The sequence below is a fragment of the Rousettus aegyptiacus genome, unplaced genomic scaffold, assembly GCF_014176215.1.
Source record: "Rousettus aegyptiacus isolate mRouAeg1 unplaced genomic scaffold, mRouAeg1.p scaffold_m13_p_7, whole genome shotgun sequence".
Lineage (NCBI taxonomy): Eukaryota > Metazoa > Chordata > Mammalia > Chiroptera > Pteropodidae > Rousettus > Rousettus aegyptiacus.
In genome coordinates this window covers 18751539-18779319 of record NW_023416310.1, presented here as the reverse complement: position 1 = coordinate 18779319, position 27781 = coordinate 18751539, and the positions used below count along the sequence as shown (strand labels likewise).

At 39.5% G+C, this 27781-nt stretch overlaps 1 protein-coding gene across 6 annotated transcripts in view; it reads right to left on the bottom strand.

Moving 5' to 3' along the window:
- The window catches only part of LTBP1 (latent transforming growth factor beta binding protein 1), a 337195-nt gene that overhangs the window by 273396 nt on the left and 36018 nt on the right, over positions 1 to 27781 (bottom strand). For all 6 annotated transcript variants that reach the window (XM_036224209.1, XM_036224208.1, XM_036224207.1 and 3 more), the window contains exon 3: positions 24222 to 24519. In XM_036224209.1, the coding sequence (XP_036080102.1) occupies positions 24222 to 24519 (298 nt within the window). The remainder of the gene's footprint in view (positions 1 to 24221; positions 24520 to 27781) is intronic.

Sequence of the window (27781 nt, the reverse complement as noted above, 5' to 3'; positions counted from 1 at the left end):
TTGTTGAGTAAGCTCTCTCTCACTGAGGCTAGCGTTCCCAGTACCCACTGTTCCAAGCATCTGGGTCCGCACCCATCTTGAGAACCCCTGTGAATTCCCTCTGACAGACTCCCTCCTGCCTGTAGACCCACGCTCACTACTAATGACGCCTCCTATAATCAGTACTCATAATTACAAACCCAAAGCTTATCCTTCAAGTAACCCTTACTTAACTTATTCTATGTCAAGATGAAATCTCTGGGAGTCTCTGTCCTCCTGCACCCACCACACTGTCCCTTGCCAATCACTCCCAGACTCCAAAACCTGTCCCCATCGGACCTCTGGTGTGAGCTCTCCGGACTGCTACCCTGTACTCCAGGAGTCCATGCCTAGTCTCCTTCCTCATCTTGTTTTCAATCCCACAGTGAGTCACAGACATAACTGACCTCTCCTATTGAAAACCTCCATTTTAAGCAACCATCATCAGCCTTGCCTTGCCCCAGGACCTGCCTTTCCAAACTCATTATCACCCAAAGTTTGACATTGACATATAAAATTTATGGTTATCAAATTCCAACTCAAGATTCCTGAAAAAGAAACAATATGGAACCAAAAAAATGTAACTCCATCTACTCCTTCAATTTAAATTGGATTGCCTATGATTTTATTATAGCCTCCACAAATATAACATGTAATTTCTCAATGATTTAGACAAATCTGTGATTAGAACTGGTCAGCCAAAAATACACTTTATCTCAGTTTTGGTTAGAAAAGATATTTTCCTTGGTGTCCTGATATATTTGGCAACCTACAGGCTGCCAAGTTACAGGTGGTCATTGCAAGGGATGAGTCTAAAACAAAATTAAAGATTATAAATTTAGACCCAAGAAGAAGCACACTCAAAATAGACATAATATTGTTACTGTTTATAGCTATATAGCTATACTAATTCAGGAGTATTAATGATTTTAAAAGTATCAGCGGGTTTCAGCTCTCTCGTAACAGCAGTTACATTTTTTCCTATCGGATATGATTGGAATAGGTACAACAATGCGTCTGCCCTCTTCCTACCCTAAAATTACTCTTCCTCTCCTCCTCCCTGTGTAATGATGAAGAGAACTTCAATTTTCTCTCAAATCCTCAAAGAGAAGAGTGGGATTACAACACACAAAGGCCAATTTAACCTCTGAATACACTCTAATCAGTACTCTAAAAGTACAAGTTGTGACGGCTAAAGAATGCCCAAATGAACTACTGAGGAAAATTAAGTAACAGGAGACAAGGCTTAACTACTAGGCTGGGGACAAAAAGACAAAGGACAGGAAACAGAGGTACAGCCAAGAGCACAGGTGTCCTGGTCAGGGTCCCAAGGGGAAGACGGGGAAAAGCTGCAGAGTATTCTACAGATCCCTTAGGTTCGCTGGCCACTTGCTTGGATGAGCTCCCCAAAAGGGGGGTTTTATGAGACGTCTCATGCAGTAAATGATGATGAAAAGAATGTCTGACCCTCTCCAAAGACCAAGAGGACAGTTATTCAACTGTGATATGAGCTCCTTGTAGCACAAGGAACTTTATGATTTACCTCCAAATACTAGGTTTCTAATTTCTCAGAACAAAAACTCTTTCAAATAAATTAAATAGGATCGCAACTTCTGGCAAAGTAGATGGTTAGATGTCCAGAGAAAATTTGCTAGTATCAAACAACCACAAGTGCCGGACAGAATATTAAACTATGGTTCAGCTGGCAGGAAAGTAAGAGACACTCTGAGGACAGAAACGACCAGGGAACATAAATGCAGGGAAATGAGTTGGCACCAGAATAGGGATTTGCCCTGGAGGGGTATCTGCCATCTGCCATTTGCCTAGGTTACAGGTTTTAATGTGCTGCATGGGGCACAAGGACAGAGCCTCGTAGCCGTGCAAGGTAAAAGATCCCACATAAGACCAAACAGCAATATGTTTAGTAGGGAAACCAAAGAAAACTAGCCCACAATTGAGAGAACGTGAGGATATGTGCTTGCCTCGACGTGGGTTAGGGTGAACATGAAAAGTTACAGTAACGACAACAAGTATCATGTCAGGCGAAAATTCCTAATTATTAGCTCACTTTGTGTAGGTTTGGCAGTCAAATAAAAAATACCGGAGTGACCAAAACAACAGCAACTCCAAAATTTAGTTAAAAGTGAGCCCGAATGGGAAGTACCCACAAGAACTGGTTAAAAGCAAACACAAATGTCCTGTCAGAACACACCTTAAAACTAGATCTTCAGGAATTCCAGAGATAAAATTCCAGTGAATGTTTACTCACAATCAGAAGTCACGAAATGCCAAGAAAATAAGCCAGAATTGGCACAAAAATCAAACTGCAGTAACAGTCCAGTGACAACTGCCGATTAGACTGGAATTGTAAGATACAGACTATATGTATATTTAGTATATATAAAGATGTTGAAAATAGGACTGTGTGATAAAAGACTAGAGAGATTTGAAAAAGAATCAAAAAATTTTTGAGATAAAAAATATTTGAAATGGGTAACCCCAAAGATGACAGCAGATTTAAGAGCTCAATAGAGAATGAGAGAACTGGAAAAAACTGACCTGTACACAGCACAGAGAGACCAGGAAAACTACGAAAGATTAAGAGATGGAGAAAATAGAATGAAAGGTGTAATAGTTGTCTAATGAATCTTGTAAAATGAGAGAACTTGGGAGAGGTAATAGTCAAAGGGAGAAAAAAAAAATGACCAAGAACTTTCATAAAGTAAAAGACATGAGTTTTCACATCATCATCTCAATAAATCCTAAGCAAGATAAAAATTTTAAATCAAAACAGAAGAACAATTACCTATAAAAGAACAAGAATCAAACCAATCAGCAGACTTGATCATCAGCTGATTTAACAATTAACGAAGTAATTCAGAAGACCATAGAAAAATGGCCTCAAAATGCTTAGAAAAAGTAACTACCAACCTACAACTGCACACCCAGAAAAATCCAATGAAATAAAAAGACCCTCGCCACAGGAATTTCTAAAAAAGGCACTTTTTTAGAAAAACTGTTCTAGGAAGAATGTCGAAAATGCAAGTAGGAATGCTGAACAAAGAAAATAGTAAATGTGTAGAAAGACCTAAAGAAGCATTAACAATATAAAGCAATGATATAATGACTTATTTGTAGGATTAAGATATTTTAATTGACATGCTGAAAAATAAAAGCACAAATCTCTGGAGGGATGATCAAAGTTTAAATGACCTAGACCTTATGTAATTTGGTAGAAGGGTAAAAATGATGAATACCTTTTGCCTTTTATTCAAATTACATATTTAAGGTAGATATCTGAAATAATCACTAAGAGAACAAGACTAGAGTATATGTAATCCAAAGAGTTTTTGTGAGAAGGGAAGATGGAATGAGAGAGAAAAAAAAAAACCTAATCAATCCACAAAGAAAACCAAAAGAATTTTTAAAATTATATACCAATAAAAAACACAAAATGACACAATAAAAATTAGATCACCCTATGTGGAAAACACCCAAATAGTTTTATAAACGAGTTCTACCAAACATCCAAGTTTACACAAATTTTTTCAAAAAAGGACCAAGATGGAACACTCCCCAGCTCATTCTATTAGGCTAACATCACCTTAATATCAAAACAGTGTGAGAAAGCAAAATTATACGCCAGCTCACTCATGAATACAGATGCAAACTGAAGGCGCTGAAAGATTTTTTTTAAGACACCATAGCCAAGTGAAGTTTATTATACAAATGCAAGGTTGTTCCAACATTAGCAAACTTTTTAATATAATTCCCATATTAAAGATAAAAGAAAACCATAAGATCAAACCAACAGATCAAAATGATCAAATTTAACATCTGTAATAGATACTCTTGGCAATTTAGCAATACAAGGGCTCTCCTTAACTTGATAAAGAGTATCTACAAAATTCCTAAAGCAAATGTGGTACTCAGTGATGAAGGGGCAATAGAAACCTCCTAAATAAGGAGCCGCTAAATAATGCCCACTATTACTACTTCTGTTTCACAATAACTGGAGGCCCCAGCCAATGCAATAAGGCACAAAAAAATGCAGACATAAAGATTTGGGGGAAAAAAATCTCTCATCATTATGATATAATTATCTCTAGAAATCCCAAAAGAATCAGATAATGCACCAGAATCAATGAATTGAGCAAAGCCGCAGTGTACATAAAACATGCAACCTCATTTCTATATGAAAGCATGTTTGAAAATGAAAGTTTCGAAAGAATTCCATTACAACAGCCACAAGGAATATTAGATCAATAGATCTCATGAAAGATGTGTAAGATCTTCCTAAAGAAAATTATTAAGCTGTATTAAAAGACATTAAAGATCTAAATAAACAGAGGGACATAGTTACAGATAGGAAGAGTCAATATCAAAAAAGATGCCTATTCATCTCAAAATTACATACTGATTCAATGCAATAATCAAAATTTCAGCTAGATCTTTTTTTTTAAGTAACAAGTTGATTCTACAATTATAGGGAAATGCAGCTGAACAGCAAAGAAGGAGAATTTGCCAACTGAGACATATTATTCAATTACAGTTCTTACATACTGACTCAAGGATAGGAACCAATGTGACAGGATAGAGAATCCAGAAACAGATTTACAAATATTTAGAAATTTGCATATGACAAATACAGTATCACAGTTCGGTGAAGGGGAATTAGTCAATAGTCCTAAGATAGTAAGTTATCCACACGGCAAAGAAATAAAATGACACCATAGTCAAATTCCAGGTGCATTAAACAAATGTGAAAGGAAACACTTAAAATTTGGGAAATTTCTTAGAGCAATGGGCTAGGGAAGGATTTCTTAAACAAGATAACAATTTATAAAGGAAAACAATGATCAATTCAACTACCCCTAGATGAGTAGTTTTAAAATTGATGAGCGCTCACTGCAAAAAAAAAAAAAAAAAAAAAAAAAAAAAAAAAAAAAAAAAAAAAGGCATTTCACATAGCAGAATGTGTTTCCAAAACAAACCTTTCACGATGCAAATCTTACCCCTAATGCAAGTGAAACACCTTTTTTTTTATCCCATTCTATTAAAAACTCTTCAAAATATTTAACAAAAGATATATACGAAAATGCTCAACACAATACTGCTGTAACAGCAAAACACTAGAAACAACCCAAATGTCCATCATCGGGAGGATGGATACATAAATTGTGGTATATTCATATAATGGTAGACTATGAAAAGGAAAAATAAATGAATCCTAGCTATAAAGCATCAGCATAATGGAGTGTTCTCAAAGCGTGGTCCTGAGACCAGCACATTAACATCACCCGCAAGTCATTAACCACACAAACTCTCCTCCCCAGACCTCCCGAGTTAGAAACCGGGGTGGGGAGCCCAGCAGTCGAGTTTGAGAAGGCCCCAGGGGAATGTGATAGACTCAAGTTTGTGAGCCGCTGTTACAGATGAATGTCAACACCTGGCCAAGAAAACCTAGTCTCAGAATATAAAAAGATGATTTTACTTATTTAAAAGTCAAAAACTGGCTAACCGAAATAACAGAGTTCAAAAGTACCAAAAAGGAAAAAAAAAATAATAAAACAGTAAAGCTATAAAGAAAAGTAGAGAATGGTGAATACAAAATACTCTGTGGGAGAGAGAAAGGGTAGGCGAAGGGCCACAAAGAGGTAGGGAGAAAGGCCTCTAAGATAACACTAGAGTTTTATTTCTTCAGTGAGGCAGAGTGCACAAGAATGTTAACTTTCCATTATTGTCCTTTAAACTATGTGTGTGTTGTGAATTATGTCTTTTTGTAAATGATATATTTTCTAATAAAAAAAAAGAAAAATGCGGAGCTTGAATTTTTAAATGTTGAGAACATATAAAAAATTATGAACATAAAATAGCGTAGCCCACAGGAACTTGTTTCTAACAAAAGGCCTAGGAAAAACAATTGAGTACATAGCAGGTATTGGAAATTTGTAGACTAGAAAGCGTTTACAGTGATTCGTACGCTTCTTTATTTGCTGTCCTCCCAAAGTTTTCGCAATTCATAATATAACTATCCAAGAAGAATTTTTTAATGAAGTATGAACAAACAGTGCATAAAACAATTTAGTGCTCACCTCACCATCAATCACTCCCATCTTCAAGCTTAGTCTCTTTTCCGATGAAATCCAAACCCTGACAAAGCACACATTATTGCCTAAGGGAAGATAACGGCTTTCAATTCTGGTCTTGAAATGTATTTTTCGTCTCTAATTTTCCAAAAAGACTTTCATGGAACTCTATTCAGTTTTAATTACCAGCATATATCAGAGATATTTGGGTTCAGTCCCAGACTACCATAATAAAGCAAGTATCGCCATAAAACAAGTCATAATCTTTTTGCTGGTGGAAGGTGTTGCCTTCGGTTTGTAATAAAAACAATACCTGTGAAGCACAATAAAGCTAATCACAATAAAATGAGGTATGCCTATACTCGCAACACCATATCAAGGTATCTAGCTAGTTAGAAGTGATTTTTTTAATGGAAGCAAAAAAAAATATGATTATATATATAGTAAAAGTAAGACTATACAACAAAACCTCTTATAAAACCATACAAGGACTGCCCTAAGAAATTCATTTGTTTCTAATTTATTTCCTTCATTAGAGATGTATTGCTAAGATCACGAGAATAAAGCGTTGCTCATGTAAATTAATTCCTGCCCATCTGAAACAAGAGGAATCAAAAGGTCGGCTTCAGTATCCAAAGAAGCAATTATGCGCAAAAGCAAAGGAGGTGGTTCAAGGCTGCACTGCCAAGAAATGACATATTCCAGTGGATTCGAACCACCCTCTTCAAATTTTGGCATTCTATGGTATAAAAATAAAACTGAAGTTCATTGAAAAGCAAAGCTTGCCACCTGCTGCCCAATGGCATAATCGTGAAAGTTCAAATTGCACACACGTTTTTTACTTAAACCCTTTTATGAACTGATGGATATAAACGTTTGCATTTTCTGTCATTAGCCCTCACCAGCTGGTTTTTTTTTTTAAGAGAGAACATCAGCCCCGAAGTTTTTAACCAGATGCCATTTCAAACCCTTTACATAATTAGCTATAACAAATATGCCTAAAACAAAAACAAAAAAACAAACAAAAAACCTTCCCAGCTATTATACATGCTGTGTATATAATAAACAGACCAATCTGCAGTTGTGTTTATTACAGTATCCAGACCAGGGAAGAATTCCTTTGAAACTGTGCCAGCATTGTCCTAGGCTTCCATGGCCTGTCATCATTCTAGATGATACGAAATCCTAAATCCACTTTCTGATCCATGCAGACTTTAAATGCAAACAGTAACAGTTTAACTTCAGTTTATATTTATATTACAAAATTTTAAGTAGCAACCCAGCTAACCAAAAAGAGAAACCTAACTTCCAAGATTTCACCATTGCTTTGTCAGCTCTAAACATTTAAACTTTTAAATATCTTAATTATGTTAATATTGACAAGCATTGTCATAAGTTAAATAAAATATTTCTAGTATTCTTCCATTTGAATTTATTCTAAGAAAATCTGAGAAGTAAAAGCATTTGTCTTTTTTTCTTAAATAAAAATAAACTTTCAAGTTTTGCCTCATTCTTCTAAATCTGTAGATTTGTGTACCCATGCCATCATTCCCTCAAAAAGAAATACAAAACACTCTCAGGGAAAAAGCGAAACTTTGAATTTAGTGGAAAAAATACCGTCTTAAAGAGAGTGGTCCGGAAAACCCATCACAAGCCAGATCAGGAGAGGGAAGATGCAATGAATAAACTCCATCCGTTCTCCTTTCGCCCAAGAAGCTGCGCAGGTGCGAAATTCCTAGAAGCTTTATGGGAAAGGGCCTCATCACACCACATTGGTAAGTTCTGAGGCTCCTTTGAAGAAATAAAGCCGTAAGGGCTTTCACCTGTGGAACCTGTCCATATGCAAAATAGCACCAATGCTAGTTGAAGTGTTTTCAGTTGTCTGGGAACTACTAGGAAGCAGACGATACAAAAATAATTCATTTTCAAGACAGATGGCACCATAATGTTGCACAATTTTCTAGTGTGTGTTTTTTCCCTAAACACTAGAGGCAGCGTCTCCATACAAAAGGAAGTTAAGCCCGGCAGCCAGTTAGCTTTTAGATACTCTGTTCCTGGGAAAGATCACACGTGCAAATGCCCTTTTTTTGCTGCGGTTGGCTTACCCTTTTCTTCAAAAACTCTACAGGAGCTATTAATTCACGCACTATTGTGCAAAAAGTACTAGAAAGTATTTCTGACTCTGTGAAAGGCAATCCTATCATGACTATCAAGTAGCATGTTACTGGACTGATTACATCTCAAAACAAATCAAAATTTTTCCTAGAAAACTTAGGGTTTCACAGCTAAATTAAACAAATATAAACAAAGTTTGAAAGAAAAGAGCATTATTTATTATTTAATATCACACAATAAATAATGCTATTTTTGTTTCAGATTTTAATTATGGGTAATGCTTTTTGTTAAATTATAACTACTGAGAATACAATCCAACTGGAAAGCTATTGAGAGCCCATGTAGGTGGTTCTACGCTATCCAAGGCTCATTTCCAGCTCATCAGTAAAGAGACATCACAAAAGACGTGGGATTTCAGTCACCAAACAGAGAAGGAATGTAGGTGAGTTGACCACTCCTAGGATAGCATGGAAACCACAGAGAAAGCACAGAGATCCATGTTCGAGGGTCAGCAACAGCACGAAATCGTTATGGCAGACGCTATAGAGCCAACAGAGGGAAGGTTAGCTGGAGTCTGGTGAACATCTGAAGAAGAAAACAAGACTTTGATTTTTCTACAGAGCATGATAAACTGTCACCAAATATGTTTTCAAGAATGTTTGCTTGATCAACACAGAAGGAAACGGAATCTGGTTCTGATTATGAGTTGGTGAATTTGAATCCAGGAATAAGGTAGAATCGGGAAAGGGAAGCATTCAAAGCCAGCCCTCACCTTCCCCCACTCCTGAAGTGGATAAGATTATGTATCATTCGATTTAACAAATCTAGAGAAGAGAGAGAGAGAATCATTAGACTACACGTAACTCCTCGGCCTGGCTCCACAGGAACTATCTTCTTGTCTGGCAGTCTGCTTCCCTTCTGTTTTAAAGAAAATTAGCTTTCCTCTCAAGAAGTTACTGTGAGAGGCAGGTAGGCTACACGGCCAGCTCCTTCAGGCTTCCCTTTTTTTCTAACCTGCCCACCAACCACCTGACCTAGCTTTGCACAAGTAAGTCATATTTCTTTAGTGGCTATTAGAGGCATCTCTACATTTCTCACAGTCTCGCTCAAAGATTCTCTCCCTGACTGTCAAGCCTTCCATAATCTGGACTTACCCCCGCAATCTCATTTCCTACGGTTCTCCAGTTCACCCTAAATAGATCAATCCCCCACCTGTCCTGTGGAAACAGGAAACTCATTCCCACCATATCTTCCCCATCTCGTTATTTTCTGTACTTCAAGGCCAGCCTCTCCCTCGCTTTTCCAAGTCCTCCAGACTCTGCTAAGTGTTTCCCTGACTCCAGTTCCCACCGATCACCCCATGCTTATTCTCCACTAGAATTTATAATAGGTACCAGTCAATTAGATACTTATCCTGTATTATTAATTATTTTTTAGAGTCATGTTAGCTTGATCCCTTCAACTGGAGAGCCTAGAACAGTATCTGGCATGTGGTTGGCACTCAGTAAGTATTTGCTGACAGACTGAATGAATCAGCTACATACAGTAAACTAAAATTTTGTGTTGTGGAGGTGAGGAGAATTGTGATTCTGCCTTTAAGATGGAGATCTGAGATTAGGCAACCAGTTAGAAATGCACTGAGAACTATTTAGGCTTGGAAGGGTATAGATGGTTCAGCAGCACATAAAATTTATGCCTGTGTCAATCAAGAAGCCTCTCACAGGACAGAAGAATTCTGAAATAAATTACTCAAAGAATAATCAATGGGTAATAGATTATATTCTTGTCCTCATGGGCAAGTGAGAATTTGCAAAAAAAAAAAAAAATCCAATTTAATGAAATATTACTCAGCCGTAACAAGAGATGAAATACTGCCATTGCAACATGGATAGACCTCGAGATAATCATGCTAAGCAAAATAACCCAGACAGAAAAAGTAGAAAATCACATGATATCACTTATATGTGGGATATAAACCTAAAAGCAACAAATGAACAAAACAGAGACTCATGAACATGGACTATAGACTAGTGGTTACCAGAGGGTAAGGGGTGTGGGAGGAGGGGGGAAGTAGATGAGGTAAAGGGGGTGAAATATAGGGGGGTATGGGCAGATGAAGTGGGTAAAGGGGATTAAATATATGGTAGTTGAAGGAAACTGGACTTTGGGTGGTAAACACACAATAGAATATACAGATGTCAAATTTTAATGTACACCTGAAAATTATATATTGTATTAACCAATGTTACCCCAATAAACTTAATTTAAAAAAATAAATAAATAAATTTTTAAATCCAATTTAAGAAGTTTCTTCCAAATTTGGGGATAAAAAAAATAAATAAATACTAATAACATTCTTTGCCTATGAATATCCCCTCCCTTGAGAAGTCTTGAAATATCTGACAAAAGAGAACTTTCATATGGAAAGAGTTCTTATAAATTAAAAAAAAATTATATAAGACCATATAATACAAAATGGGATAAAGAATGTTAATAGACTATTCACATAAAAATACAAAGGGCTAATAAACTCTTGTGAGGTGAAAAAAATGTTCAATCTCACTTAAAAAAATCTAAAAACAAAATGAGCAATGTGAGCAATGTGATAATATACACCTGTCACGAACTAACACATTTACTTTCACATAAAAACCACATCAAATTAATACAAAACAACATGGCAACAAAGAAATTAATCAAGGAGATTGCAAAGTGTTTCCATCTTACATAAAATATTTCTGAAATGCACAATGAATTTCCTAACTATTTAAATTCATGGGTCACTTTTCAAGACAATAAAGCAAATTATGAAATGCTTGCCTACTACATGGAAATGGAATTTTTAGCATTTTTTTTAATTCCTTCAAAGGGCCTTAGTTAAGCCTGGAGATAAACAGGAGCAACAGGAATGGAAGAAGAACGGAAAGAAAAAAGTTTCGCAAAGGGAGGGTCGGGGGAAGAGCATGGTTGTTTGTGCCCAGGGAGTGAGAAATGGGAACTGGAGATGCTTCCTTTCAAATTTCTTTTCTCAGAATAAAGTGCATCCTAATCTTCTCAAAATGGCTATGTCATCTTCCTGTTTGAGTTAAGAACATCCTTCCTAGAAATATAATTAGGAAGGATTAGCTGCTGCATAAAGAGGCTTTGAACAAATTGAGAAAGAATGACGTCTCGCTTTAGGTTCTGTCCATCAAATCTCCAAATACCAGCACTTGGCAAAACACCAAACCAGGCAAAGAAATAAAAGGCAGCCCTTTGAAAGGACTAAAAGTGATGTCTGTATCAAAAAAGACCAATAATGAGAATTTTTAAAAATAAATTCCGTATGTACAACGCACAATCCGGCTAATTTTCAAAGATTTGGGAATAGTTTCTACATGACTAACTATACTATAATGAAGTAATCGTCACATTTTCTTCATGAGAAAATATGTTTTGACAAAGTGAACCTTGACTATTTTAAAAACAAACAACTTTTTGTCCAACGACAGTGGTTTAACTTAAGAATTCATGAAACTAAAATTTTTAACTCCTCTATCCTTTTAATTTATAAAATTACTTCAAAATACAGTGCTTCAAAAATACCATGCAAATTTTTTCCCCACTATTTTGGTAAAAAGAGACAATGCCACGTAAAAGACAGCAAGGAGAACATGGAATAAGAGGTCAGGTTCAAGTCACAGCTCTGCTTCTGTGTGACTCTGGGCAAAGTAGTCTCCCTCTTTAAGTTATAAAACTTTATGGTCCACGCTGGTTGAAAATTTTGGAAGATGGGAAAAAATTTAATACATGGTTGTTCTCTTTTCCATAACGTTCGAATCACTTTCAAACAAGTATGCAGATTAATTCTATTCAAAGATACTGATATTGATAAAATTGTTCTTTGTTTTGCTAACAGCTAAGTCCATGAATCACATCACTCTAGAATCACGTGAACTCTAAGTGAAAAATAATTAAAGTTAGCCTGATGTCCCTGTTTGCTTTCTCTGAGCATTTTGCCAATTTTGCATCAAAGTTCAAATTATCAATATTTAATTAAACACTTATGTGTACTAAGAAGTTCAAGCTCATAAACTGGATTAACAGTGTCAGTGCTCGGAATTTTCCCAAGAGACTGGCTGCTTGGGCTCTGCGGTCACTTTTTCATTTGTTACGGTGCCTTATGTCAATCACGGTCACTGTAGGAAGCGCAAGGAGCAAGAAGACTGAGCACCGCAAGGTCAGGAAGGGAAGACCCAGAAAACTAAATGGAGTCTGATCAATGAAAAATCCTTGTAACACTGAGACGTCCACAGAAAGTGGCTCTGATCATCACACCTAGAGGTACCACGAAGAATGGGGTGCTGGGGCTGAACTACTGTCCTGGGATGGTGAGTGGGATACCTAACTTTTGCCTACTCTGAGCGGTAGCTCCTTGAACTGGTCTCTTCTCATTACTTTGGGGAAACTGAGGCAGCCTGGGAGTCAGAGCGGTCATATGATATCACATTCATTTATTCATTCCCCAAGGAAGCGCTGTGCCAGGTAGGGTAAATCACACAAACTGAAGTGAATGCTATGAAGGGAGGGAGTAGGGAAATATGGTGCTAGGAGCACCTCTCAGGGAGTAATAAGAGCCGTATCGGGGAATGCCTCCCCAGGAAACGGAGCTCAGTAGAAGGAGCAGGTGGTAAAGAGGTAAGAGGAGTATGTGCACAGAGATCAATGGAATGAGCAGGTGCTAAGTAGGATGCAAGAGGGAGGGGTGGGGTGAAGGTGGGGTGAGGGTTAGAGACAGAAAACGTGCCAGGAAGGAGCTGGGCGGGGTTGAGGAGCTCCCTGTGACACCGGAACCGGTTGTTGCCTGTGTATGGCACCACCCAGGGGAGAGGGTACAGAAAGAGACCAAGAGGTCTGATCCCCCAGGGGTGGAAAACTAATCTTGACCCTCAGAGCACCGAGAAGCCAGTGGAGGCTCTTATTCAGGGCAGGGCAAGAGGGACGGTGAAAACGTCCCTCTAGTAGTGGACATAGGTTTGAACTTAACCCTCTCATAACTTCATAAAGTCCCAAGTGCTTGGGATGGAGGGGACAGCCAGAGCCTCCTGACCCCACTCAGAGGAAAAGTCCACCCACTCCGGTCCACTACTTAATTCCACCCACCCAGTCACTCTTGTTCCTCTGGCTATCCTACACACACAGATAAACGTCTTGTCTAAAAGTAGCCGTCCTGAACAATAACGGATTTTTTTCTTGGATTAGCCAATTAGGGTCTCTCTCCTCCGCTGTGTTAAAGCAGACATTCATTCCACAGCAGTGCTTGCCTCCGTAAGATCAGCTTGACCATAAGATCAGCTGTTTCTGCTAGGTCCTCTCTAACACATTTGAGGAACAGATAAATGAGTGAAAAACAAACTTCCCCTTGAGAACCTCAGTAAAAATATACGAGCCCCTAAGCGTATTTACCACATAAATTATTTAAGTTTGCTTTTTATTTCCTATTTGTGCATATTTTATATAATTTGAGGTGTTCTTGTCACCTCCCTCACAGAAGACTCACAGCTTATAGATTTTTTTTTATTTTTTATTCTGATCCCAGGCAACTCTGGAGCGGAGAACTGCTATAAAACTTTAGTCTTAAAATTTAGTCTACATTCTGCTCAAACAAAAATAAACTCTTACGCCAAGGAAAACAAGGAAAGAGGATTTAGTGCAACCCCGAGGCACCTTGGAAAGATTCATGGGCAGTATCTATGGAATGCCAAACACATCCAAATGTAAAGAGAAAATTTTTACTTTAATCTGCACAACACCCAAAGTCAGGCTCTAAAAATCATTCTCATGTTTGGCATCAACCATGCAGGCCTGGCCTAACGCTCACAGGTCCCATGTGTCAGCCAAACTGTGTTCTGTTCCAACTGCTTATCGGTGATTCATATGGGTTTCAATCCCAGTTTCCCTGTCAGTTTGCAGCAAGTCCTCTGACAGCTAATTAATTCAATTTTTAGTGCACACATTTATTCAACACAGAATAATCACAAAGGGAACACTTTATCAGGCGCAAGGCCACAGTCTAATTGTTGAAGAGAGAGATGTTCCTGGCCCTTTCCCACTCCTGTCCCCATCTACTCACCCTCTTCCCAAATCCCTCCAAAAAATCCATAGGCCACTTTGTCTAGTGGGCGGGGCTACTGTATGCCAAAAGGTACTTATTTATGAGCAGTGTTGACTTTTCAATCCCTAGTATATAAGCCTAAGGTCCCAGGAAGAGCCAGGGCCCCTCCGAGTGCCTGGCCATCTGCAGGCTCCGATCTCCTGGTTTGTCCCTCTACTGCCCACCACAAATGCCTGAGTGTGCTGGCCCCAAGATTTCAGAGAACAGTGGGGGCCACATCTAGACCTGAAATCTACGTGCGGTGTTTCAATCTAACTTTTATAAGAGTCAGAAGAGCTAGATGTGCTATTAATTGAAGGGTAGTTTGATGATTATTTACTATCCCTCGTGACTACAGTCGACTCCTAAGTATCAGCAAAGATTGCCAGGACAAGACTTGGTCCCTAGTAAAATACTGTGGTGGCCAGAATAATGGCCCCCCAAAGATGTCCATGTCCTACTTCCAAGAACCTGTGACTATGTTAGGTTACATGGCAAATGGAAATTAAAGTTGCAGATGGAATTAAGGCTGATAATCAGCTGACCTTGAGATGTGGGAATTATCCTGGATTAGTCTGGTGGGCCCAAAATAATTACAAGTGTCCTTAAAAGTGAGAAAGGCAGAAGAAAGAAGCAGAGAGTGGCAGCTAGGACTCAGCCCAACACTGTTGGCTTTAAAGATGAAAAAGGGGCCACAAGACAGAGAATTAAGGCAGCCTCTAGAAGGAAAAAAAGGAAACAGATTCTCCTCTAGAGCCGGCCTCTAGAAGAAAGGCAGTCCTCTCAACATCTTGATTTGGGCCCTGTGAGATGCATTTCGGACATGTGACCTCAGAATTAGGAGACACTAACTTTGTGCTGTTTTAAGTCACTACATTTGTGACTATTTGTTACAGCAGCAATAGAAAACGGATACAAATGCCCATCGAAGAGGCAAGAGAAATAAGAAGATAACCTTACAGACCGCCTAAATTTGAATCCTGACTCCACACTTGGCTGCTAAAGTGAACTTAGGCAAATTAATCCTTCTGTGCCTGAATTGCCTCATTGCGCAAAATGGGGATAATAATAGTGTCTTTCCCACATTCTTGTGAAAGGATTAAATGAAATAATACTTAGAAAGTACTTCAGAAAATAACTCCTGGCACAGAATAAACACTCAGTCACTACTAGTTGTTGTTATTATCACACAGCAACAAAACACTATCCTGATTTCCAGCCATTAAATTGGGGAGCGAACTCCATCCTAGCACTTGCCCTTGTCAGTTGCGAACTTTGAATTTCCACACAATTCCTTACATGCCTTTGGCCAGAACTTAAACCCAGTCGGTTACTGGTTGTGTCTCAAAACTGCCTTCGGTCAAGCCTTCCTCGTGGGCTCCACAGGCTGCAGCAGCTCGAGTCACAAGGGACCTGCCCTGCTCTTCCCCTGCCTCTCCCATCCCCACCCTGCAGCCCACTCTTCCTGCCACGTCTCTCTCAGGACGAAAAAGGTCCCAGCACCCAGCTCCTCAAACACTATCTCCACCCACCATTTTCCCCATATGCCTGTCTTTCTCGAACAAGTAAACAGTGCTGACCAACAGATACCAATATGATCAAACCTTGCACAACAGATTAGGAAGTCCCTCTCAAACCTCAGCATTTCTCTACCCAGTTGGGATTGGTTTTCTGGTGAGCTCACAGCGTCTTCCTCTGGAATGCCCACATGTACCTACCTACACGGCATTGTTCGTAAAAGCCAAAATCTGGAAAAATTCCAAACACCCATTAAGAGCAGAATAAACAATAAATTGTGGTTTATTCACATGATGGACTAACCTTTGGCAATGTAAATGTGAAAACTATAGCCACACACAACTACACAGACCAATACTGAGTAAACACACACACACACACACACACACACACTCTCTCTCTCTCTCTCTCTCTCTCTCTCTCTCTCTCTCTCTCTCTCTCTCTCTCTCTCTGTGATTCATTTACATACAGTTCAAAAATAGTCAGAACTAATCTCTGGCGTTAAAAGTCAGGCTAGTGGCTCCCACGGAGGAGGAGGAAGAGGGCAGATGGAGGAACAGGGGAGCCCCGCAGCGCCGGCAACGCTGTCCTCCGCTGTGGAGGGTACTCAGACGAGGGTGGTACCACTCTGGGGTGATCGCTAGGCTGTTTGCACTTCTGATTTGTGTACTCTTCTCTTTGTGATCTCAATTTAACTTCACTTTTTAGAAAGTTTGGAACAAATGCACATAAAATGATATTTTTAGTCCTTATCCTATCCCCAAAATGTCATGAAATGAACACTAAGCTCAGATTGAGTTCCTTTTCTTCAACTTTCTATCATTTTTCCCCCCAAAACCTTCATCTCATAGATCTGTTGGGTAGATCAAATACAACGAGAAATGCTAATTACTTTGCAATATGTTCAGGCTTTTACAAAGGTAAATAGTATCATTCCAAGAGAAAAAGGTAACTCTTGCAATATATGTATATATGGAACAATCCTTGAACAGGGAAGTAGAGATTATTATCTATGTCTAAATGTAATTTAATGTCTAAATCTCATGTCTAAAGTCTAATTTTTCTCCCCAGGTAACATTTTTTAAAACGTGTTAAACATTTACTGTAGGCTTTCTGTGTATCTATGTTGATAAAGAGACAGAAGACTGTGTAGTGAGTGTTATGGTAACGCTAAGTACAGGGGAGTACAGAAGAGAAAGCCGGAGGTGGGCAGGCATGGTGGAGCATCGGGGTGGGCGTCTACACTGAGCAGGGCCCCCCCTACAGTCTGAGAGATCGTTGGAGGCAACTGTCTACTTGAGTACTGACCATTTCCTTGGCCTCTTTCATAAATTCAGACAACTATTCGTGCTACAGAAAGCTTGAAAGTTCTCCCTAAAGTTTTACCTGTCACTGTAGTTTGATAATGTTTTTCTTTCTTTAGGGGTAGTATGAGAAAGTGCAAATACAGGGAACAAGTTTACATGTCGTTGTTGCTGCTGTTAATTAAGAGAACAGAACACTGCAAAGAACATTCCACAAAGTCTCCCACCCTTTTGGTAATGCCGCATATAGTTTAAGACTCACAACCACAGTGACAGGAAGCTAGAAACTGGGCAGAGAGAAAGGACAGAACAGCACCCTCTTCTTCTCACACACATCACTCAACGCTACTTCCTATTAACTGACCCGCGGTAAATGTGAATTATTCACTTCTCAAGAACTTTGAAAGTGGAGCCCATCGACTCCACGTGGATTTTAAAGGGCCTTCCCTATATTTGCAAAATATATGGTATACTATTACACTCCCTTGATAAATATACAATGTGTCTGAATTATTCCTGTCTTTTAAAAGAACATATACTCATTCGCTTCTTTTCTCTTCACCACATCCCTTGGGAGAAGACCTTGGAAAAAGAGGGACAGTCAATGCTAAAAGATAAATTCAGTCCCCTCAACTGGTCTGAAACGGGACAAAACTAATTATTTCAGAGAAATTAACCACAGCCCTTTGTAAGGATACCATACAATGATGAAAATAGCCATCGCCACATAAGAAAAAAGACTGGATACATGTGAGCTCTCTAGATAGATCTGACATCCACATCCTGAGCAAAACCAGACTTCCTCCTCAAGCTGCCAGAGAGGAGACTGGGTACCTTGTCTCCTGGAAAAGTGCTTCCTCCTTCTACCGTACAGATAACAGCTCCCCACTTGGCAAAGCAGTCGGCATCTGTACCACTGTTCTCTGAAACCAAAATACACGAGCAGCTAGCTGATCATGTTCCTCGTGGTTCCAGGGTCTGTGCCTGTACCACTGACCGCGGTTAACGAGGATGAAGACAAACATGTTACACAATCCAAAACTGCCCGACTGAGCAGCGCTGAGGGTTGAAAACACATTTTTATGAAAAATTTCAATATAGATATGTTGAAGGAGCTCCTCTAAGGGAGCGGAATTAAACTGCATCGTATGAAGGGAGACGTGTCAGAGTTTGTGGACATCTTTAAAAATGACCTCATTTAGGATATGATTTGATTGGAACTTGATATTGGCTAAAGACTAGTGGCAGTAAAAGGTTTTAAAGGTTGGTTGAAAACCAAGTTAAAGATAATTACAACAAAACAATTCCAAAAAGACACAATGAAACAAAATTGAAAAAAAAATAAGTAATAGTCGAGGAGCTTATAGTTTAAAAGAGGCTAAAGAAACATATTAACTAATTACAATGTTTACACTGTGTCTATCCTGAATCAAACAAAGTATAAATATAATGATCAAGATTTCTAGGACAATCATGAAAATGCTGACATTGATTAGAATTTAATATAAAATGTAATTTTGGGGACTGTGATGATGACATTGTAGTTGTGTAAGGAGGAGAATCACATTAAAGTATTTACAGGTGGAATTATATATCTGAGCTTCGATTGAAATTATCCAGTGGATTGAAGTATAGAGGTAACAAGAATGGCCATAAGAGATGATTTTTGAAGCTGGATGATGGGTACATGGTATTTTTGTACAGAATTATCTCTATATTGTTAAAATTTTCTATAATAAAGAGTAACAAACACACACACACACACACACACACGAAAGTTTCAAGTAGGAATGCTATAATTTTTGTTCTGCCGTGGAAGATTAATCTGGATTAATTTGGATTAAATAGATTGAACTAGTGGTTATCAGAGAATGGTTCTGTAATAGGTGTAGTTGTTCTGGTAATGTAGAGGAAGGAAGTGAATTTAGGAGTTGTAAATGAAAAACCCGATGGCTAATTGAATGTGTGAGGCTAAGGAAAAGAGAATCAGGTATGATCCAGGTTTGGGAACGTGGGAGAAAGGGAGGAGGTGGAGGTCTTTTTATCCTGCAGTTTTTGAAGATTTCTTTGGAAATATCATGGATCTCAAAGGTCTGTGAAGGTGGTTGATACTTGGTGAATGGATGGTCTCTGACAGGGCTTCATCTTCTGTCCCCCGTCAGGGACTAAAAGCAAGTGGGTGTCAATGGTATGTGGCTTTGGAAAGCCGCTGGCAGTAGTCATTGCTGTAACTGCTAATTTTATTCCTGCTTTTTGTGGAAATTCATTATCACGGTGTTTGTTTTTCCAGTTTTGTGGGCCACGTCACGCATACTCCATGAACTGAAGAAAGGACCAAATGATGCTTCATCTTCCTGTATACAAATTTGGGGAGTCACTTTTCTGATTCTTTGAACTTGCACCTCACTTTATAATACTGGATTCCTTAGAAAGTCCATATTAATACTTCTGGTGACTCTTGTAGTTGCAGCCTGTCCATGTTATTTACGTGCAGCAGTCAACATGTTATTTAAAGAATCACTAACGTTAGATCACAGGAGCACCCCTGTCGTCTGTCTTTAGTCCTATGTGGAAAAAGGTGTTAATGCTTACAAGTTGATGCCGGGAGATTCCACGAAAGGGAAAAATTCAAAACTGTTTAGCTTTCCAGAGATCATTTATCACCTGCCAGCATCATTGGTGGTCTGACTTAGTGGCTCACTTCTAACAAGCAGAGTGAGGCAGACGTCAAGATGTGTCATTTTCAAGACTACAGACGAAACAAGCACTGTGGCTTTCTCCCTGCTCTCTCCAGGGTGGGATCGCTGCTGTGGAGAAGCCAGTGGCCAAGCTGTGAGGACACTCAGGTGCTCTGCGGAGAGGTCCCTGTGGAGAGGAAGTGCAGCCTCCTGCCAGCGGCAGTGGCAGTGAGTCACTGTGGCAGTGGGTTCCCGTCGAGCTGCCCCTGTGACTTTGTGGGAGACCCAGAGCCAGAACTCCCACTAAGCGCCTCAAGGCTACGTTCTTGACCGCAGACTGTCTGTCAGCCAATAAACAACTACTGGTTTACCGTAGTTCGGGGGAGATTTGTCACACTGCGGTTGATAACTCACACACCACACTTTCCGACATTATCTCGTTGCCCTTCCTTGGAAACGCCCCTCTTCTCCAGCTCCTTGCTCCCAAATGCAATCATCTTTTCAAGTTCACAGATCACCTTCCGCAGAGCCATCCCCAGACCTCTACTCCCCTGACACACCAAAATCTAGAAACAACTGCTCCTCCCTCCTTCGACTTCCTAAAGAATTCTGTATCTGGTTCTAAGTCGAGTTGTCTAAAACCATTTCAACCAAAGGTGAAACCAACTCGTCTAATACCCACCTGCCTAAAACGTGTAGTTTTAACATTACTGTCTTACCGAAGTCGTTGTTGCTCAAACATGCCAGGCACACTCCTGCTCAGGGTCTCTCCCCTCCCTCGCATGTCTTCAGGGCTTGTGCCTCCACCTCCTGCAGGCCTTTGCTGAAATGTCACCTTCTCAGTGGCACCTTCCCTGACAGACTATTTAAAACCACCAGAGCCCTCACTCCTTCCTACCCCATACCTACCCGGCACTCCCCCTGTGCATGACTGCAGTTTTATTTTCTCCGTAGCACTTACCACAATCTAACATATGTTTTAAGTAAGCCACTTATCAAATTGTCTCCCCCTGTCCAGACTGTCAACTCCAGGAAAGCAGGCGTTTTGTTTAGTTGTTTGTTTAGTGCGACCTCACGAGCCTCTAGACAGATGCGCGGTACGTAGAACGTGCTCGGTAAAAAGTTGTTGATCAGGACTGCAGCACGACATATGCCATATGATGATGTAACACTAAACATTTTGATATTTTAGATGTCTTTATGTCTATAAGCATGTTAAGGAGGCTTATTCGATCTCCTCCTTCACTAGATAAAAACAAAACAAAACCTTAAAACACTCTCAAAGTCAGTAATCTTAAAAAAAGAGAACTTATGAATTGTTACATTTCTCAAAAGTAGCCAAAATGGTCCTGTCAGATGCGCTTCCCTGGAGGTCTGGTTAAATGTGATTTCAGGTGATCATGCCATCACCTAAATTCATCAGTGGGCCAACTGCCCCTCTTCCCCTGCATCCTTCTCAAGTTAAAGCCCATTTATCATTTCAAAATCTCCTTAAGAGCAGAGTTGGATCTTGTACATCTTAATGCTCTCTGCATTGCCCAGATGACATGGCAACCTGTGAAAGCTTATTAAGAAAATATCAGAATTGTCAACATCTCAGGCCATCTCTTCTCCTTACCCAAAATCACACAGTCGGCATGCCCATATACAATGCCTATAATGATGCTATCATAAAAACCATCTTCATTCAGCAGATGAAGTCGCTAAAGCAAATTATCTACAAGTAAGTGTACCTCAGACATATTGCAGGGTTGGTTCACCAAATTGTATATCTCAATGCAATAAGCCACACAAATTTTTCTGGTTTCCCAGTGCATATTAAAGTTATGTTTACACTGTGCAACAGCATTATGTCAAAAAAAAAAATGTGCATACCATAATCAAAAAATGTTATTGTTAAAAAAAAAAAAATGCTAACCATCATCTGAGCCTGTTGGGAAAATGACACCAATAGGCTTACTTGACACAGGGTTGCCACAAGCCTTCAATTTTTAAAAAACACAGTATCTCCAGCGCGCAATAAAGCAAAAGGCAATAAAAGGAAGCATAATAAAGTGAGTATGCCTATTAAAAGCTGAAACTTTAGTCTCCTCTTTTACTCACAACATTCTTGTCCAAATTATACTGCTACCAAAAAAAAAAAAGAAAAGAAAAAAGAAAAAAAAGGCTGCTGCTTTATCTGACATCTGACATATGGTTCTCACTAACGACCCATATATACACATCGCAGAGGGTCAAAGTCTAACAGTGGACGGTGATATTCAAGACGAATGATGTCGCTTGTAAATTACTTCACAGTTTATGTAAGTAATAACGCTAGGAAAAAATAATTGCGATGCACAGTAATCTGACTCGAGGCAGAGCGCCACAAAGAACCGCTCTTTGTTTTTAAGATCCAGAACAATACTGGAAGAGAGATGTCTGGCTATGATATAATCGAAGCTTTACATCATTTCAAGGACACTGTTACGTTCGTGTTCTGGCACAAAAAAAAGCACTACTGTCCTTTAGAGAAGGGGTCAGCATACCACAGCTCATGGGCCCAAAGCTGGCCCACAGCCTGTTTTTGTATAGCTCACCAGCTAAGAATAATTTCTACATTTTTAAAGAGTTGGGGGGGGGGGGGTGAATCAAAAGAAGAATAATATTGGGTGACATGAAATTTATATGACATTCAAATTTCAATAGCCATAAATAAAGTTTTATTGGAGCAGTTACACTCATTCATTTCGGCATCGTCTGTGGCTGATTTTGTGCTATAATGGCAGAACTGAGAGCTGCAACCGAAACCATATGTCCCACAAAGCTGAAAATATCTGGCCCTTTACAGAAAAAGTTTGCCACTCTCTACTTTAGGGCGTGGATGCTGGACGGCCTCCACTTACTGCCTCTGCTTAAAGCCTAACACTTATTCTCCTTATTCTGCCTCCATTTAAATCCAAACAGTTATTATTCACCTATTAACTGTGTGACCTTGAACAAATTACTTAACCACTCTGTACCTCAGTTTCCTCAACTGTAAAATGGGGTTAATAATAGTACACACCCTTATGGGATCATCATGAGCTATAAATTAATAATATATATGAAGCATCTGAAACAGTGCCTGGCTAAGTTACTAAGTATTAGTTAGGAAACTGATACTAAGTATGTTTTAACTATCATTCCTTCTTGTTGAGAACAACAGGATTTTTTGCAATTGAAATGCTGGCAAAGTAGTCAGATTTCAAACTACCCACCCCCCACCAAAGTCTATTTATCATGGTTGAACTGAAGTATGAGACAAAAAGAAAGGAGGAATAAATGAAGAAAAACAGAAAGAGGATTGAGGAGGGAATTAAAAAAAAGTTAGAAGGACCCTACTCCATAGGGACAGTAGGTGGCCAATTCAAATGAGGAATATACATTAGGATAATTTCATCTATAGAAATGGATTAAATAACTTATGTTATTTAATTGCTGGCTGGATACTAATCGCCATGTGGAAGCTGTTCTAGGGGGAAAAAAAACCTTAGAAATTCCAAGCTTACAAATCAACTGCTGGGTCAAACTCATTTTTAAGTCGACAGCTTCCTGTATTTTACATTCCTAGACAAATGACCAGTGATACTTGCAGTAAATTCTGCATCTTGTTATCCATGTGGAGTAGCTAATTAAAAGGAAACAATTTGTGTAAGGACCGAGGGCAGCTGAGGAGCTGCTTCTGAGACTAGAATCCTTCTTCTCCAGGAGTTCTTATTTTGCTCAGAATAGCACTTCCTAATACTAAAAAAAGACCATGTTCCCAGAAATAGAACACAAGCTCATTCTCCAAAAACAGACCTGCACGGCACCTGGGAGGTAAACATGGTGTTAACAGAAGATGCACTTAACCTGCTACCGAGGGTGAGAAACTCTTTTTCCAAGGACCCACTTTCCTTTGAATATCTTCTGTGCACAAAGCGGAGTTCCAACGTTTCCTATCCTTTCCTATATAGCTTTCAAAATCACACTATTTCTCTTTTGAAATTATTAGTTCAAAACTCTAGAGCACCCCTATCAAAGGAAACTTGTAACTCACAGCTCCACCACAATCAAACAACTGATTTTTATTATTCCCTTTTGACCTCGATCTCTATAATCCCCACTATTGCTCCGTGCTATGGTTATAAGTAAATCTTCCCTGCAGAGGCTAAATACACATTGAATATTTTTGAGAGACTTGATATGTAAGCGTTAACACATAAAACCTTAAGGAAAGAAAAGAAACGCGTTATTATCCAATGACTTCTGCAAACTGTGCAGGAAAAGAAGAGTAGTTTAAAGCAATTCATCCAAGAGCATAATTAAGATCCTCTTAAGCCGGAGGCAAGTTCAAAACACTCACTGAGAATGTATCTGCTGGGAGAGTCCTACTGAAGGCTTCGGCTTGAGGGTCAAGGTCATCTGGGCCACGGGACTCACTCTTGGTAGGGTGTCTGCCTTCTTAGAGACAGTGTGTTTTGCTACTTGCTCGGAGGCGCTCCAGGAAGAAGCAGCCCCGAGGCTCTGCCCTCCAAAGACTGGCGAGGTGGTGTCCTGGGCAGCTGTTTTCTCACAGGCTTTGCCCTTGGTCCCTGGTTTACACACGCAGAGTTGAGGCCGGAGACACATCCCTCCATTCTGGCACGGTGGAACACAGTTTGCTGCAGAGAGATAAGAGAAGATACAAATTTGAAGAAAAGCATTCTAGACTTCACTAATTCTTCCAAAAGCTTAACAGCAGCATCAGGATACTCACTGATAAAACAAAACCATACTTAAAGACATCAAGATGATGATGATGATGATGATGATGATGATGGCGGCTAGCTAATATGTTAACCGCTTCCTATGCGAAAGGCATTGTTCGAATATAAACCAACAAATTTAGTCCGCCAGTAACTATTTTAGCAGATGTTTTATTCTGTCCATTTAACTGATGAAGAAACAGACACCGGGATTATGTAATTTGCCAAAGGTCACACAATAATTAGTAAACGGAAGAGCTGGGATTTGAATCCAGGTGAACTCGCTCCCAAGTCACCCTTCTTAACCACTTTACTACAGCTGCCTCTCAAAAATGCACCAGAAACAAAGGAAAAAGAACTTAAGAAAATGAGAAAATGGTCTGTTCTTTTTAAGTTGAGTTCTGTGGCTTAAGTTTAAATTTTAGGTATCCAAATAAGACTTGGCAATATAACAAAAATTCAAGCCTAATCCCAACCCTCCTCCCCAAAAAACTGCTACAGACTTTATCTTACATAAACCATCAGAGCTTGGAGACAATCTTATAGAAATTTAATTCAACCCACTTTTTATTTTACATGAGAGAAATCCAAGTGTAAAAAGGTCGAGAGGCATCCAATACATACTTTTATACATTTGCCAGTGTACTTACTATACACCGTCCCTAATTTTATAATGAAAGGCAACCATAAAAAAATAACCTTTTTATCTCCCATTTCCTAGGATGCATGTACTTTGAATCACCAGGCTTCTAGCCAAGCAGAGTTTTAAAGTTAGCAGGGCTTTGAGTCATGGGTAAGTGGATTTTATCATAGGCAAGGGCCCGTGGGAGTTCAGATGTTACTGACTTAAGTTTTAGTAGGTTAACGTCATAGGCCCGTGGACACGATTTCTACTGTCCCTTCTTTATTTGTTCAAGTACATTTATTAATGCCAACCTTTAGCTATCAGTTTACCTTTGACTTAAAATCTTGGTCCTGAGGCAGATTAAAATACTAAATCTCCCATAAAATTCAATCAAGATTCAGTCCACAGACAATTACAAAATAAATATGAACCAGAGGAGGCTTGGTTATGGAAGTGCCAAATGACCAAAACCTAAAAGTCCTAAAACCTACTGACGTCCTAGAAAAAGAGAAGGCATTTTTCCATCTTACTACAGTACAACTCCTATTAGTTTCAGCAGATAGTGACAAGAAATGCCTGTCCGGTGTCAGAATACTAAGCTGACAAATTTTCCAAAAGTTGGAAAAGATCCTCAAAAAAAAAAGAAAAGAAAAAGAAAAATGCAGCCACCTCCCAAAGTGACCTTAGGATACATTACTTAACCTTGGCCTTGGCACCTGTACATGTTTGAGGGCAGAGGGAGGGCAGGAGCTGCTTATTTTAAACTGGTCCACAAGGTCTCTTCCCATATTAGGCCTCTAGAATTCAAAGTCAAAAGCGATGCACTTCTAGAGTTCAGGATTCTAAATTTATCAGCGTTTTCCTGATGATCATCAGGTCCCTACTCGGCCATGAGTATTTATGGAATGTCCCAAGAATGGAAATGGGCTCCACCCAGGAAAACAGAAGCGGCCATGAGTGAGGACTGGACTGGGCTTTCAAAGCGGAGCTTCTGCCAGAGATCACCCCCCGGGCACTTTCATGTACACATTCTTGTCATGCTTTCAATTAGAAACACGTTTCAGTTTAACATCTGACAATGATTTCCGCTTCCCCTCCCTCCCTCCCTCCCAAGGTGTACTGCAAACGTCTACTAATCTACCGAGAAGGCTGCACAGAGCTGCTTACACAAGCTGGTACCTAGATGGAGGTCAAGGACTGAAGTCTTCCTAAATACCCTGAGAATGTACTGTAAGAACCATCTTCAGGAGAACATGGAAGGATTGGACGTGTACAGGGTAGGGACCTTTTTTAACTCTTCCAATTTTGCATGGGATAGGTTGACAGGGGCAGGGAAAGAATTAAAAAAAAATTTTAACTCACAATTTTCTACTGGAAGAAAAAGAACATGTTATATATAATAGTACGACGTGTGCAGAACCACCCTTCTGCAGTAAATTTTAAAAGGACTATAAGGAGAACGAGTAGACGATTTTCTCTTCCACCTACCCCACTTCAGCTCTGCTGCAGGCCCCTAGAGCATGCGAATGGGCGGGACAGGTGTGAACGGTCGAGGACAAATTCCCTGACTGCCTAGGCAAGCCCCTCACCTGACATGCAAAGCAAAAATCATATCCTGTGACCAGATCTCATCAAGCCCTTTTTCCTGTGGTATTTGGACCTTGTGCAGTAGCGGTTCTCACGTGGCACTTTCCAACGTGTGGTGCTCAGACCGGCATCACCTGGAAGCACTTTAGAAATGCACACACATACCCGGCCTGCTCCAGGCCTGCTCCATCTAAAACTGGAGCCCAGCAGTCAGACTGCCCTCCAGGTGAGTTCGAGGCACGCTCAAGTTTGAAAACCACTGACACAGAGCGTTTGGAAACTGGCAATCTTCTTCTAGCAAGATTTTGAAGATTCCTATTTTCATAATTGCCAGTTTGCTGTTTTACCACTACAACTGCTTTCATTATACTGAGTTCTTGATGTGATTAAAGTGAGTTTTTTTTTATATGTTGCCCTTTTATTGTTAATGCAAAAAGTAAAAAATTTCCATGTGACCAAATTCTTACGGTAATTATGGGTCCTTTCCAAAAGTTTATACATTTGTCACCATCTGCACCATGGCCAATGTAAAACTTTGTAGGCATTTATAAGAAAATGTATACTAAGTGAAAACTATAATGGAATATTATAAATAAATATTACAGAGGTATTTTTTAAATGTCCCCTCCCCCCACCGGTCGATTCTGCATTGGCCTGACCAGCTGTGGTTCAACACAATAAGTAAACACTACAAGAAGACTGTATCAGTGGGTTGGGCAGTGGTCCTCAAACTTTGTCACATATTAGAATCACATAGGGAGCTTTTAAAACTCTCAAAACTCAACCGAACTGAAGATATGTAAAACCTGTTTCTTAATCACAGGGTGAAAATGAGGATGAGGTCAGTCTAAGTGACAGAAACTGCCATCAGTTTGCAAATATACTGGGTTTGCAGAAAGCCAACATCGAGACCTGGGTGAGCATGTTAGGAAACGAAATCCTACTCCATCCTGGCTGCCAGGCTGG